Genomic DNA, 13,261 nt, shown 5'->3' with positions numbered 1-13,261 from the left:
TGTATAGAATGAGAGAGCGGGCTGTTCTAAACTGCAGCCAGGTTTTCTGAAACGGGTTCCTGGTTCTCCGGGCAGGAGGTGGTCCCTTCGAAGGAGGAGGACGAGGAGCTCTCCGACAAGGGCAGCGACTCGGACGAGGGGGAGGCCAACAAGGACTCCCCCAGCGAGAGGGACGAGGAGAGCGACAAGCAGAGTGACGGGGAGGTGCAGGAGATGGGCGACGACGAGGAGGTGAGCGGCTGTGGAGCCTGGTGCGGCCCAGCAGGGGGCGACATCTGGACTCTAGGCTGATGCTTTTATTGTTTTTTGTTTTACGCCTCCAATGCTGAGCGACACCTCATCCAGTGTAAAGCACTGATATTCCGCTGAGCGTCTGCTTACAGATTTTCTGTTTCTTTGAAGAAAACTGAAGCATTTGAAGGGCCAAGGGCAAAAACACTTTATTGTCATTATTGCTCACCTGTGGTGCGGTTTGGTCCGTACTGTAGCAGTCGAATGGACTCGGTTTGTCTGTCTGGCCAATTCCTCTCTCTTTCTCTTCAGGAATGGGAAGCACTGCAACAGAGTATCCAGCGAAGAGAAAGAGCTCTTTTGGAGACCAAATCAAAGATCACACATCCTGTCTATAGCTTGTACTTCCCAGAGGTGGGATAATTTGTTTTATATGTACTCTACTTCCGATCAAGCATCTTGACACTCGTTCAAAGAGGTCATAAGAATGACGACATTTGTTATTTCGCCTTTTACAGGAAAAGCAGGAGTGGTGGTGGCTGTACATAGCAGACAGGAGAGAACAGACTTTGGTATCAATGCCCTATCACGTCTGTACGCTTAAGGATACAGAAGAGGTTAGTAGCTAAAAAAAGGAACAAAGAGTTTGTCTGGCTCCTTCGTTTACGTGGGCTGGGTTGGGTTAAGTGGCTGGGATTGATTTTCCTTTCCAGGCAGCGCTGATGTCGGTACAGCAAGTGCCCAACAGGACACAAATGAGAGGAGTGGACCTGAGCACAGCCCTGCAGGCCCAACCAGTGCTGATCTGATTAATTGGAGTGATAAATGTTCTGGAAAAGTAAAAATGAGCGGAGGGCACTTACTGATAGCCTCACAAAGCTTTAAATACAGTGCCATTTTATCCTAACTGATTAAGGTTTCCTATAAAGATAAAGTTGCACATGCATTTAAAGTCTCCAGTGAGCTCTGATTAGCAAGCCGGTATATGTACGCAGTTGTACATATTAGTATGGCCTAAGCACAAGACATGCAAGTCATTTGTGGATTTCTGCTTGTTGGGAATTTGAAATTGGTGTGTAAATGAAGTCTGAAGACTGAATCTCTCAGCCCCTCCTCCCTGTCAGCCTTCCACAATTAGTTGCCAGGCAACCGTAGTACAGTAGTGTCAGATTCTTAAAGGGGCAGAGCGCAGTCTTGATAAGGTTTGTTTTGACTGTAGCTTCAGATGTGGCCTGGAACTGTACAGAGGTATAAGGGCAGTCATTTTTATTCACGCCTGATCTTCCTGGGCAATTTTTTATATTCAGGCAATGGTTTTGAACAAGAAACATTGGGGAAAACCACTCAAAGAATGATAGGCTGCTTTTTGTTTTTGGTGTAAATTTGGTCCGTTTCTTTTTAATATATTTAGTATAAAACCATTACAGGGAGCAAAATATTTCAGATGTCTCCAGCAGGACCTGTATTATGGAGAGCTGTTTTTGGAGTGCCAGTGTAGACGGGTGAGAGGGTGATGAAAGTTTTAGCTGTTCGTGTACAACAAACCCTGCACTTCTCACAGCAAGCAGTTGGGCAAGAGACTTCAGCTGTTCGGGGCCCAGTGGTTTTGAATGTGCAGTTAGTCTGTACAACCAAGAACATTTTACAAGCCTCTGCCTGACCGTGTTCCCCTCTTCTTCCCTTGACCTCTCCCTGCCAAGAAACAGTACACTGTCATTGAATTAGGCACTAAAGTTTCCGATAGTCAAATCCAAACATACATCTGGAAACCGATACATAAATAACCGTTTTATTTATTTTGTTAGGTAGGTCAAAAGATGCTAACAGATTATAGATGTTCAGTTTTCTAGTTAAAAATTCTCAGAAACATAATCATATTTTGGAGCTCATTACCAATTCTTGTTAGTATACTAACTATTTGTGCTGTAGATATCTAATTATATCATACACAAAAATAATTCTGTATATTTATATATGGAGTTAAGTGAAGGCAACATTGTGAAGATAAAGAATCTGGAGGTTTTTATTATTTAAACCTTTTTATTTAACAAAATTAAAACAATTGAAATTTAGGGGAAAGGATCTGCACCTGTGGCTGGAAGGTTGCTGGTTCAAATCCTGCAGCCAGCAGAGGAATCCTACTCCATTGGGCCCCTGATCAAGGCCCTTATGACTACACCCTTTACCAAGTAACCTAACAGCCTGAAATCAAAACGCATTAAATCGGAATCTATTTTAGCTTTATATATTGTACCTGGCAGCATGCAAGTGAAAAATGAAGGCTCAAACATTCTGAAAAGTAATTACAATGAAACCACCACCAAACCAAACCTGCAATAATATTTAAAATTAGAGTTAATAATACTAAAAACCATCCCATACTCGGAAGTAATGAGAACATTTAGCTAAATCGGCATCTAGTGAAGATTCAGTGACTGCCAACTGAATTTTAAAGGCAAGATTTTTGTTGTAGAATGAACAGCAAAAATGCAAAACAGCACAAATAAATAATACTATGGTGGATATAAAAAGTCTACACACCCTTATTGAAAATGCAGGTTTTTGTGATGTAAAGCTAAAGATAAATCATGTCAGACATTTATCCATCTTTAATGTGACCTTCCGATCAACAAAATTCAAGAGAAAAACAAATAGATAATTATTAGGAAAAATAATTGAAATTAAAAAACCTTCAACACCCTGGTTGCATAAGTGTGCACACCCTTTTATAATGGGGGCTGTAGCTGTGTTCAGAGTTAACCAGTCATATTCAAAATCATGTCCAAAGCCTTTTTATAGCCACTGTATGTACTGGTTGTGGGGAATAAATATCTGTATGGTCCACTTGAAGTAGAATTAAATCAAATTGGTCCCACCACCACAAATGAGTGTGACATTCTTGGTCTAGACTGTTTGGCCCCGATTGTGTCAGACTAAACTGCATTTCCTCTAGTCTCTAATCATTAGCAGTTCTGACCCACTTGCTGCCCTCTGTCCCTGCCTGTCAGGATGGTTGATTCCCTTTGTATCTTCCTCTATCAGACAGCCTGACTCCTCCTTCACCGTAACTAAATCCTCTTCTGATTCTCCCATATCCACATCCACAGCGTTTCCCCCTCCCGGTATTCCAGCTCACTCCCTCGTCCTCCTAAAATCCTTCAAAATTCCCATCAACATCTCAACACACACCTGTGCTCTAAGCTTTTATCTCCACCTGTTTTTATAATCCACTAGTGGAGCGCTTGGGATGTTGCATACATGATACGATACTATCTGCAATAAAAAAAATGAAACTTAATGCTGAGGCCCTTTTCAATAATTGTGGAGCCTTGTACCTAGCAACATTAGTTTGATTGGACTGAAAAGGTGATATCTGAATTTATTTTGCCAACCACAGGCAGTGTTGAACACCGAGCTGGTTTTGTGACAGTTGGTGGGAAGGGTTCTATTCAGAACTATTATAGTATGCACTGTATGTACTGTAGCTGGCGCAACCACTAAATTTACTAGACTTTATCAACCAATCATGAATGGTATTAAATTATGACCTGTATTCATCCGTTCATCATCCCTTTAGGAAAATTAATAATGGAAGAGCAAGGTTGTTATCTTGCAGATCAGTGAATCTACTCTGTGAAATCCTGTATCTTCTTAATTGTAGCCTTTGTGACTTTGAACAGTTTCCTCTTTGATTATTGAAATAAATGTATGCTCATCTGACCTTTATTTTTTTCCATTGGTAAGTCTTTAAAGATAAATTGCACTAAGAAGATCAATCTGTTTTTAAGGCTTCTAGTCTTCTAGAAATCAGCCTGTAAAACACTGCGGCAGTTTAAGTTTTGGGTAACTAAAAGAGCAAAAGGACGGGCAGGTGATTCTCTTGCTTTGTGCAGAAACCCCATTTTGTTGTACTGCAACTGCATTATGTTTGGGGTTAATCAACCAAACACTTATGCAAGACTGTGTTACAGGTCACCCTTTCACCTAGAATGTGATGGGGAGTCAGTATAGGCACTAAAGTATTGCTGCACCCTGTGAGGCGCAGGTCTGGAGCACGTTCAGGTATTTGTGAAACCCGTCAACTCTGAAGTAGGTTGCTTTATCAGCATGTGTAGGCTGCAAAGGAACCGGTGAACTCCATGCTGGAATAAACCTTTACCTGTTCCTCATCTCAGTAATGCCACTGGAAAAAAATGGTGGTCAAGTGTCCATCTTGGTTGACACACAAACACAATTTTCACTTAACATCCTCTTGGCTTTAGAATTGTATGTATAAAGTTTGGAGTATATTGGCTTAATACTTCCACAGCAGGTGCTGTTTGTGCTGCAGGCCATTTTTCTCAAAATGGTTTGCGACCTTTTGTAAAAATAATGGTAGCAACCCACATCTTGGTTGATGGAGGACTCCAGAGTTTGCCACAGATTGCAAGGCTTATCTGTACCAGTATACTTGCCTAGTAGGATGCTGTTGAGCTGCCCATTCTTCAAGATTGACCAGTTTTCAAATTAAGAAAAAACATCTTTGCAATCAATTTCACTGCTAGAAAGGCAAATTTCAAGAGTAGCAACAGAAAAAGTTCATAAGAAGCCAGAATGATCCCTTGATTAAAGGACTTGAAAGGTTAAAAAAAACTGTCCCTCTTCAACACAGCAGCCATATCACCCTGCAACTCACAACTGACAGCCCACTGGAGATCAGCAGGTGTGTGGCTGGTCAGTACCTGGATGGGAGACCTCCTGGGTAAAACTTAAGGTTGCTGCTGGAAGAGGTGTTAGTGGGGCCAGCAGGGGGCGCTCACCCTGTGGTCCATGTGGGTCCTAATGCCCCAGTATAGTGATGGGGCGCAGTTATTTGGATGAAACGTAAAACCAAGGTCCTGACTCTCTGTGGTCATTAAAAATCCCAGGGCGTTTTGCGAAAAAGGGTGGGGGGGTGTAACCTCGGTTTCCTGGCCAAATTTCCCATTAGCCCTTACCAATCATGGCCTCCTAATAATCCCCATCTATGATTTGGCTTCATTACTCTGGTCTCCTTCCCACTGATAGCTGATATGTTGTGGTGCACACGTGTTCTGGTGTACTATTGCTGTGTGATATCATCCAGGTGGGTGTTGGAGGGGAGTCCCCATTACCTGTAAAGCGCTTTGAGTGGAGTGTCCAGAAAAGCGCTATACAAGTGTAAGCAATTATTATTCATTATTATAATACTTTAGTTTTGAGAAGAAAAGACTTTGTGGAGACATGATCCAAATCTCTGAAAGTATATTTTCAAGGTCAATTTTAACTGTTAATTTGAGCTCCAAACATTCATGGCCATGAGAAATTAAGAATGGGTGTATTTGTAACTAGGACTAAGAGGCATTTCTGTACTTACTGTAGCTGTGAATGTGTGGAAACCCAAAAATTACCTGTTAGTTCATTGCAGTCTTTAAGAGAAGGACTGATGCATGGCTTGATGTGTTTTTGTAACCTTTTGTTAATCTAAAGCAGTGCTGTATTTTGTAGAAACTTTACGAATATGATTTAAAATGTTGGTACACTTTTTTTGAAAAAGCTCCATTCTTTCTTGTTTTAAATATTAATGACTAATGTCAGAATTTCCACTTGCCTTTGTCATGTTCAGAAGATCAGACTGTTGTTGAGAACCTTTCCGTGAGGGTTATGCTACACAAGTTTAATTTTAATGGATATATGTAGAAGTAATAAAAAGTAAGAAACATTTGATTGTGCTATGCTTTGAGTTGTTTTTAAGTTATCTTTTTCAAAGTGTTGATATTTTATATACTTATAGTTTTATAACCATATTATGTTTAAATAATATATTATCAAATAAGACTGTTTTTTTCCCTCCAGCATTAACTGTGTCTTTGCTTCTTTAAAGGTTGAATTGAAATTCCCTGCACCATCAAAAACTGGAAACTATCAGTATTCTGTGATTCTGAGATCCGATTCCTACATGGGTTTAGATCAGATAAAGCCATTAAAGGTGAGTGCCTTGTCAGTTCTTTGGATGTAGGTTTTGGAAGTGAAGAGCCATTTTCTCTCAAGTAGAATAAAAAAAAATGCAAAATATCCTGTGTAGAACTGAATAATCAGTCTAGTTATTGCTATTGTCACAGATCAGAACGCTCTAAATGTCCTGCATATACCTTGTTTTATTTGTGTGACAGGACTCGGTGGCCATCAGTAATTATTGTATTTAGAGTAATAAGTACTCAGCAACGGCACTCGGCACATATATATTAGTCTGCGTGACGGTCTATATAACACAGAGAAGAAATGTTACCCTTTGATTGTGGTTTGAATTTGCTAAAAATGATTTGGCAGAGTGAGCTCACGGCTACAACAGGTCCTTAATAGATGAGCGTACTTGCAGGGTTTGATTTGGTGAAAATGTCAAGAAATTGGGATTTAGGCTGTGTTCAGCTGAGTGAGGCCTCTCCTGTGGCCACGTGTCTGACCCTCTGTCTGGTGCTGTAGCTGGAGGTCCACGAGGCCAAACAGATGCTGGACAACCACCCACAGTGGGACATCCCCGAGACGGAGGAGGAAGAGGAGGACCAGGAGGACAGCGACGGCATCGAGGAGAGCGAGGAAGACGAGGAAGACAATGACTAGCCCAGCTGCCCCGGCACAGACTGCTTCCTCTGGTTAATGCCAGCCAAACCGATCGGGGAAAATCGAATGATTTTTTTGCACACAGGTCAATACAGGCCTCCTGGTTTCTCTCTTCCTTTTTTTTGAATTAAAAAAAGAAAGTGGAACAGACGCGCTGACTCTGAGCTGGTCTGACATTTCAGCTGGTAGTTGTGTGTGTAATGGTGTTGAATACAGCTCATGTTAAAAAGGACCAGGGAGTTCTTGTCTTTCACTGCTTGGGAGATGCTCCTGGCCACCTACTGCAAAGACTAAACTGGCAATTACAGTCACCGTGTTTCTAGTGTGGAACTGGGGGCAGGGGAGGCGAGGAGCTTTTTCTTGTTGGAATAAAAATAATGAAATAAAACAATAATTGGCCTGGAAATTGGGGCTCCTTACTACTTATATTGTACTTTATTTTGTAGTTTGTGTGTACAGTAACTCACAGTTGTGCTTGAGAATTCCGCAGGCTTTCTTCTGAAAGTGTAGAAATAAATGTATGTTTAAAATAACACCTACAGGTCTCCGGTTTAAGGTTTTAATTGCTTTTGTAATGCAGCACATTTTAAAAAAAAATAATTTGTACGGTTTAATAAATGGGAAGCCCTGGCTAATGGGGTTTAGCAAAGTGTTTTTTTTTCCTCAGCTCCGTGCTAGCACTCGCCATACAGCAGACCTTAGATCTGTTTAAGTCATTTTATCCAGAAGACATTATCGGACAGTAATGATGGGACAACAGGCTTAGTTTTTTTTTCCAGATTTAGTCCACTAAGAGTCATTGTAGCTTTGATCATCTGGCTCCGTCTTTTATAATAAGGGGTTCCAGGTCTTCTCGCCTGAATGCTAAGAAACTGCAACACTATTGGTCCCCCTTGCTTTGGAATCCTTACAGTTTTGAATATTTTGAAACTGAAAAGTGTGATTCCCATTCTACCACAGTCAGCCTCACACTCACACTGTCTTTGTTTGCTTTACTGAAATTATAATTTCAGTATAAGATGACAGAAAAAATAAACAGTGGGACTGCTGTTGAAAGCCAAGTTAGATGGCCTCAGATTCAGCATTGTATACAATGCTTTTGATCTTCTGTTTTAATCTCTGTAAAGTTATAAAACAAGGGCACGTTGCAGGGTTTTGAGCAAAGGTTAATGTGTTTCTGATGTGCAATAAAATTGTACAGGTTGTTTTTTTAGGGCATCTTTACTCAACATAATGTACAAAGATAAAAACAAAGGGCTTTGAAGATGTGTTTTAAATGCACGGAGGTCAGTGTGGCATATTTACATGGTACATTCCAGTTGGTCCCTGTATCTCGAAAGCCTTATTTTGTAACAGGGTTGAAATGCTTTAAATTTTGTAAATCAATTGTAGAATGCAGTATCTCGGGGGGGAAAAAAATAGAAGTATTTTTATTTTGAGGTGAGAAATTATTTGGATCCAGTTTAACATTTTTCATTTTTCAGGAATCCATTTTGTTGTGGACTTTCCGCTTAGTAGTGACAATATTCGATAAGATTGGTTACGGGTACTGTGAGGTTACACAATAAACACAGCGACAAGGGGAGGTCAAGGCTTACATCTGACTAGAGAATTAAAAATGAGAAACTGCACTTATTATTTTCAGAATTTCAGAAAGTATTCTGTTGAATTATTCTAACGTGTCTGAGAAAGGCTTCTATTTCAAGGTGGAAGAAAGTCTAGAAGAAGGAGGGTCTCATATAAATTAGTAGAAGGAGTGAGATGGGGAAAAAGACAGCTCTGTTTGCTAATGTACTGTTCCAACAATATTCTGTTTTTCAGATACGGCAGTTGTTCTGGCCAAAATGTTTTGAGCTCTTTAGGATGGACCTGTCAAATGCCCCCTTGATTTGGTACCCTGAAGCAGATGTCTAATTGAAATAGTTCACATATCTTTTGAACAACACTGTCCTCCCAGCTCTTAAGCTCTTGAACCATGGTTAGGTGAATAAAATCTGTACTTAACTGATCAGTAAGTTTTACGTGTCCTCAGGCTAAATGGGTGAAGTAGGGGGGTTTATAAGACTTACTGGATATGGGCTTTGGTGAGAACCGGTCTGGAGATCTCCTGCCCTAAAGGTTAATACATACCTTCTTTGAAATGATCACTGAACTGAAACCTAAAAAAAGTCCTAATAGAAAAGCAAAAGCATGTGGACTAGATCTCCAGAAAAACGGACAGAACCGTGTATGCCCTGTTCAGTCTTCGGGCAGCTCTCCAGTTCACTTCATTGACAGTGTAATGAAATCAGACCAGCGAGGAGTGAGAGAGCAATTAAAGGAGTACAGTAATGTATAAAAAATAAGAAAATCAGGGCCCTGGCAGTTGTAAGCAACTTCTTGTGGTTCCCTGTGATTAATAGCACACTCGCTTTCAGACTGATTGGATTTTGAGTGCCTAACCTTGAAATTACACCCATCTAAATTTACAAGTGCGCTCATGAAAATCCTGCTTTTGTGTGTGATTACTTTAAACCACTTTCAGTTGTTTTTGTTCGTTACTTATTATATTAGCTCTTGCAGACATCAATGGATGACTGATCTGTGTATTTAGTAGTTCTCTGGTGGGCATAAATAAACAGTTATTTTTAGCATAGATTGTTTTTTTAACCAGTATAACCATTGTGTCCTGTACGAGGAAAAAGGTTTAAAATAGGGCTGCATGTTAAGTTATAAAAACACCAAACTTTACATCAACTAAGTTTCCATCAAAACTAAGACCTAGAAGAGAATTACTGTGTTTAAGTATTAATCTGCAAGAATGTAGCATTAGTTAACATGCTGTGTTAAAACTGCAGTGAATTCAATAAATCAGCTACATACTGTCCTTTTATTCTTAATCATTACAGGCCAAATTATTACCCAATGTTAAACTATCAGCCAATTTTTGTTTACAAAAAATGTCATTGTAAATGGAAAATATAGCATATATTCTTTGTATTTAAATCATTGCAAATAAAATGGTAAGACTTTTTAAAATGTGAAATGTTTTTTTTATTATTGTTTCCGTGTAAGATTCTTTAGTTCACATTAAAACTGCCTCAGAGGCTTCACGTAGTCCTGATGTCACAGAAATTCAACTTCATTGTGGATTTACATTTTTACAAATGTTTTGTTTTCTAATTTATACTTGACAGTTGCCAAATTGGGTCCCTAGGCCCTACGCCGTGTTGTGATTCTATGAAGTCATATAGCCCTAGTTTGTGCAGTACTTATATCACATTTGACTATTTTTTTCCCAGAAAGTTATTTTTGTTTTAATGAATTATTGTTATTTTTTGTTAATAAATCGAAACACAAATTCGAAATGTTTAGTACCGGCATCTAATAACAGGCTTGAACTTGTAGAACAGTCTGAGGAGAAGAGAAGCCCAGGTGAATATTATGACGTCATATGGAGGTAGGAAGAGTGCGTCATTATCCGAGTTTTACTATAATGGAATAAATGGAGAAACGGTGATTTTCTGTTCTAAACCTGTACAGAATCGATATGCAAATTCAACCAGACAACAGCTGAAGAGCAATTACACGATGCAGGTGTCAGTCAGGTCTATAGTTCTAGACAGAAAAGTTTAATGTATTTTCTGAAGGTTCAAATATAAGGAGTGGTAGTTAGTCGTTTTCTTGGAATGTTTAACGAAGGAAATACATTACAATACAGACATCACCCTAGATTATTCCACAATGTCAACCACAGCATTGTAAATCCTAGAATACAGGAAGGGTATGCTTCATCGTAGACGCGTTTGACTGCCACTTTCAGTGCGAAAACGATCTGTAGCGCTAAACCATGACACGGAATCACAAATTAGGGGTGAAAACTTGTAATTAAGATGATGCAGGACAGCTTAGTGATACGTCAGGGTTGCTGTTATTTCCCGGGTGTCAGTGCGCACTCGGTTCCTCAGTGACTTTCTCACAATGTCTCTTGAAGATGGACGAAATGTGTCAGAAGAAGGTTACGCTTCATGTGTGACATAGCAGGATTCTCGGATGTTTGCTGGTCTTTGCTGATACATCATTCATCGGTTATAAAAAGGCCTTTGGCGTTACGAAAATGAAGATGTTGACATGATATTTTCTAAAGAAAGGTATATTTATATTAATAGTTATGCGTTAAAATGTCCATGAAGTCATGGTACACATTCTAAATAACTTTTATAAGCGTCCCTGCTTGGTTTAATATGTCACATGTAATATTAAGGAATCGAAATAAGACGTTTAAATATATTTGCTAATTGAGTTTCTATGAACGTTTTTTTCATATTGCAGTTTTTTTATCTAAATTATTTAACATTACTCACAATGAGATTAAAATGTTATTAAAATACGGGGAGATCCTTATAAAAATAAAACGTTTTTGACGTTTCCGCCAGAAACGTTAACAACATTGTTAGTAAATAAATGGACCACGAAATAGCTATAATTATGTAGTATCTTAAAACATTGATATAAAAACTAAACCAAATTGCATATAATGAGAATATATTTTTACTCTAATAGTTGTTTTCTGTTTCGTTTCAGAACAAAAGTCGGTGAAATGTGCTTAATACAGTAAGCTACAAAGCAACAGAGTTCGCCGTGCTTGCCGAATCGTGCGGTTTAGGCCTATGTGACAAATGTAGCTATGTTTGAACAGTCTCCAGCCACACGCTTGGGCGTAGCTTTTCTTTAAGACCTTTGAAAATGTTCTCAAATACTGTGCATCCATTACTATTTAGATTAATTAATTTAATTAATTAATTACAGTCAGATTTCCGCCATCACCGGTGATATCAAAGTCGAACATCGTCCTTAAGAAAAGAAAGTTGTAATCCTGGAAATGTTCGGAGGGCCATTTAAAATATAATTGCCAGTCATGGCAATTGAGAAATATAAATGATTTCTGTACATTCAATTGTCCGTCTGTAAAACGCTGTTGGGATTTTTTCTATGGTATCTTCTACCTATTGTTCTTTTGAGTGTAGGCCTGTAGAGCCCACAGATCTTTTAACAACCAAAAGCAAACAAAAGCAGTTCTCTAACAAGTGCCAGAGGGACAGTAAAGAGAGTCTGTCCCTGTCTGAAGAAAGAGCCCTGTGGTACTGCTTGCTTGTATTGTGCTGTGTTTATGTTAGCTGTACTTTTTAAGGATTTAGAGAAGAAATTAAGTCCTTTATCACAACACAACATTGCATGCAGTTTCAGCAATAAATAATATTTGGCAAGGTTTTGACTGTTTTTCAAGTAAGAGTGAACTACTGTATTATAAAAGTTGTTGCACAGAAAAGGCCAATGCCTTTAAATTCTCAGAGTCTAATGTCAGTTCTCAGGGCAGTTTTCTGCAGAGGGTGTACACTATAATTTTTACACTAACACTATTACCAAAGCTCGCACCCCTGGGCATCTCCAGAGATTACTCATTATAACCATAACCTTGGAAATTAAAGCATACAAGGTCTTCCTCTTTCCCCTGGTGGGGGTGGGGGGAGTCTGTGATGAATTTGGAATGGGGAGACCTTGCAGAACTGATCCTTGGCTTCTTGACTAAACAAGTAGATAATAACAAGACTGCATACAGAATTCTTTAATTAATCGAGGTTTTCATCATGACAGACCTAAGTCCAATTACGAAAATTCAGGAAATCAGGGCAAAGGAATTGGATGTACTCATGGTACAAAATCATTTCTTTACTGAAGTAGAAAGTGCTTGGTGAGGATGCTCGAGTCTCATTCAGCTAGCTGTCGATAAAATGTAGGGATTGTAGTATTGTAACGAATGGGCTATAAACAGTGCTGAAATGTAGCAGGTACTTTGTCAGTTATGTTTAATAATAATGTTTAATCCTTTGTGGAATAAAAGGGGATTTTTTAAATAACCGATTTGAAAAATCAAAGAAACAAATATTTTCCTGGAACCTCAAGACTCCAGTGTAAAGTTCATATGTGACGATTCTGTCGGTAAAAAGATGGCTATGCGAAAACTGCATATTAACGAGTGACGGGAGTGATTTATCACATTTTCTATTAACTATAATATCTATCTGTATATATGCTTTATGTATAATTTCTGGTAACACTATACATATTTTATTATGTAAATACAATACAGTATGTATGTATATTATAACATATTCACACAACAAGTCGAACATTGTCAATGTTTCAAAACATAACTTTTTTTTTTAGGATATAATTTTCCTACCGCAGGAAAGTTCACTGCGTTCAATACAAACAAGTGAATAAATGGACGTTGTTTTACTTTCTTATGGACAGAAATTCACATTATTATAATTTGGAAGGGATATAAAAGACGCGTAAGTCTTAAACTGAGAATAAAACTAATTTGAAATAGAATCGTAAATCTATGATATTTTTACTACATTAATACATT

At 38.7% G+C, this 13,261-nt stretch overlaps 1 protein-coding gene across 1 annotated transcript in view; it reads left to right on the top strand.

Annotated features, from left to right (window-relative positions):
- sec63 (SEC63 homolog, protein translocation regulator) overlaps nt 1–9,874 on the top strand; it is a 37,911-nt gene extending 28,037 nt beyond the window's left edge. Inside the window, exons 17-21 of the mRNA XM_088625766.1 lie at nt 76–231; nt 544–645; nt 750–848; nt 6,113–6,217; nt 6,712–9,874. Of these exons, the coding sequence (XP_088481892.1) occupies nt 76–231; nt 544–645; nt 750–848; nt 6,113–6,217; nt 6,712–6,849 (600 nt within the window). The 3' untranslated portion in view covers nt 6,850–9,874. The remainder of the gene's footprint in view (nt 1–75; nt 232–543; nt 646–749; nt 849–6,112; nt 6,218–6,711) is intronic.
- The last annotated feature ends 3,387 nt before the right edge of the window (nt 9,875–13,261 follow it).

The sequence above is a fragment of the Lepisosteus platostomus genome, chromosome 3 (assembly GCF_059453375.1).
Source record: "Lepisosteus platostomus isolate fLepPlt1 chromosome 3, fLepPlt1.hap1, whole genome shotgun sequence".
NCBI classification, from domain to species: Eukaryota; Metazoa; Chordata; class Actinopteri; order Semionotiformes; family Lepisosteidae; genus Lepisosteus; species Lepisosteus platostomus.
This window is presented reverse-complemented; position numbering and strand designations above follow the sequence as displayed.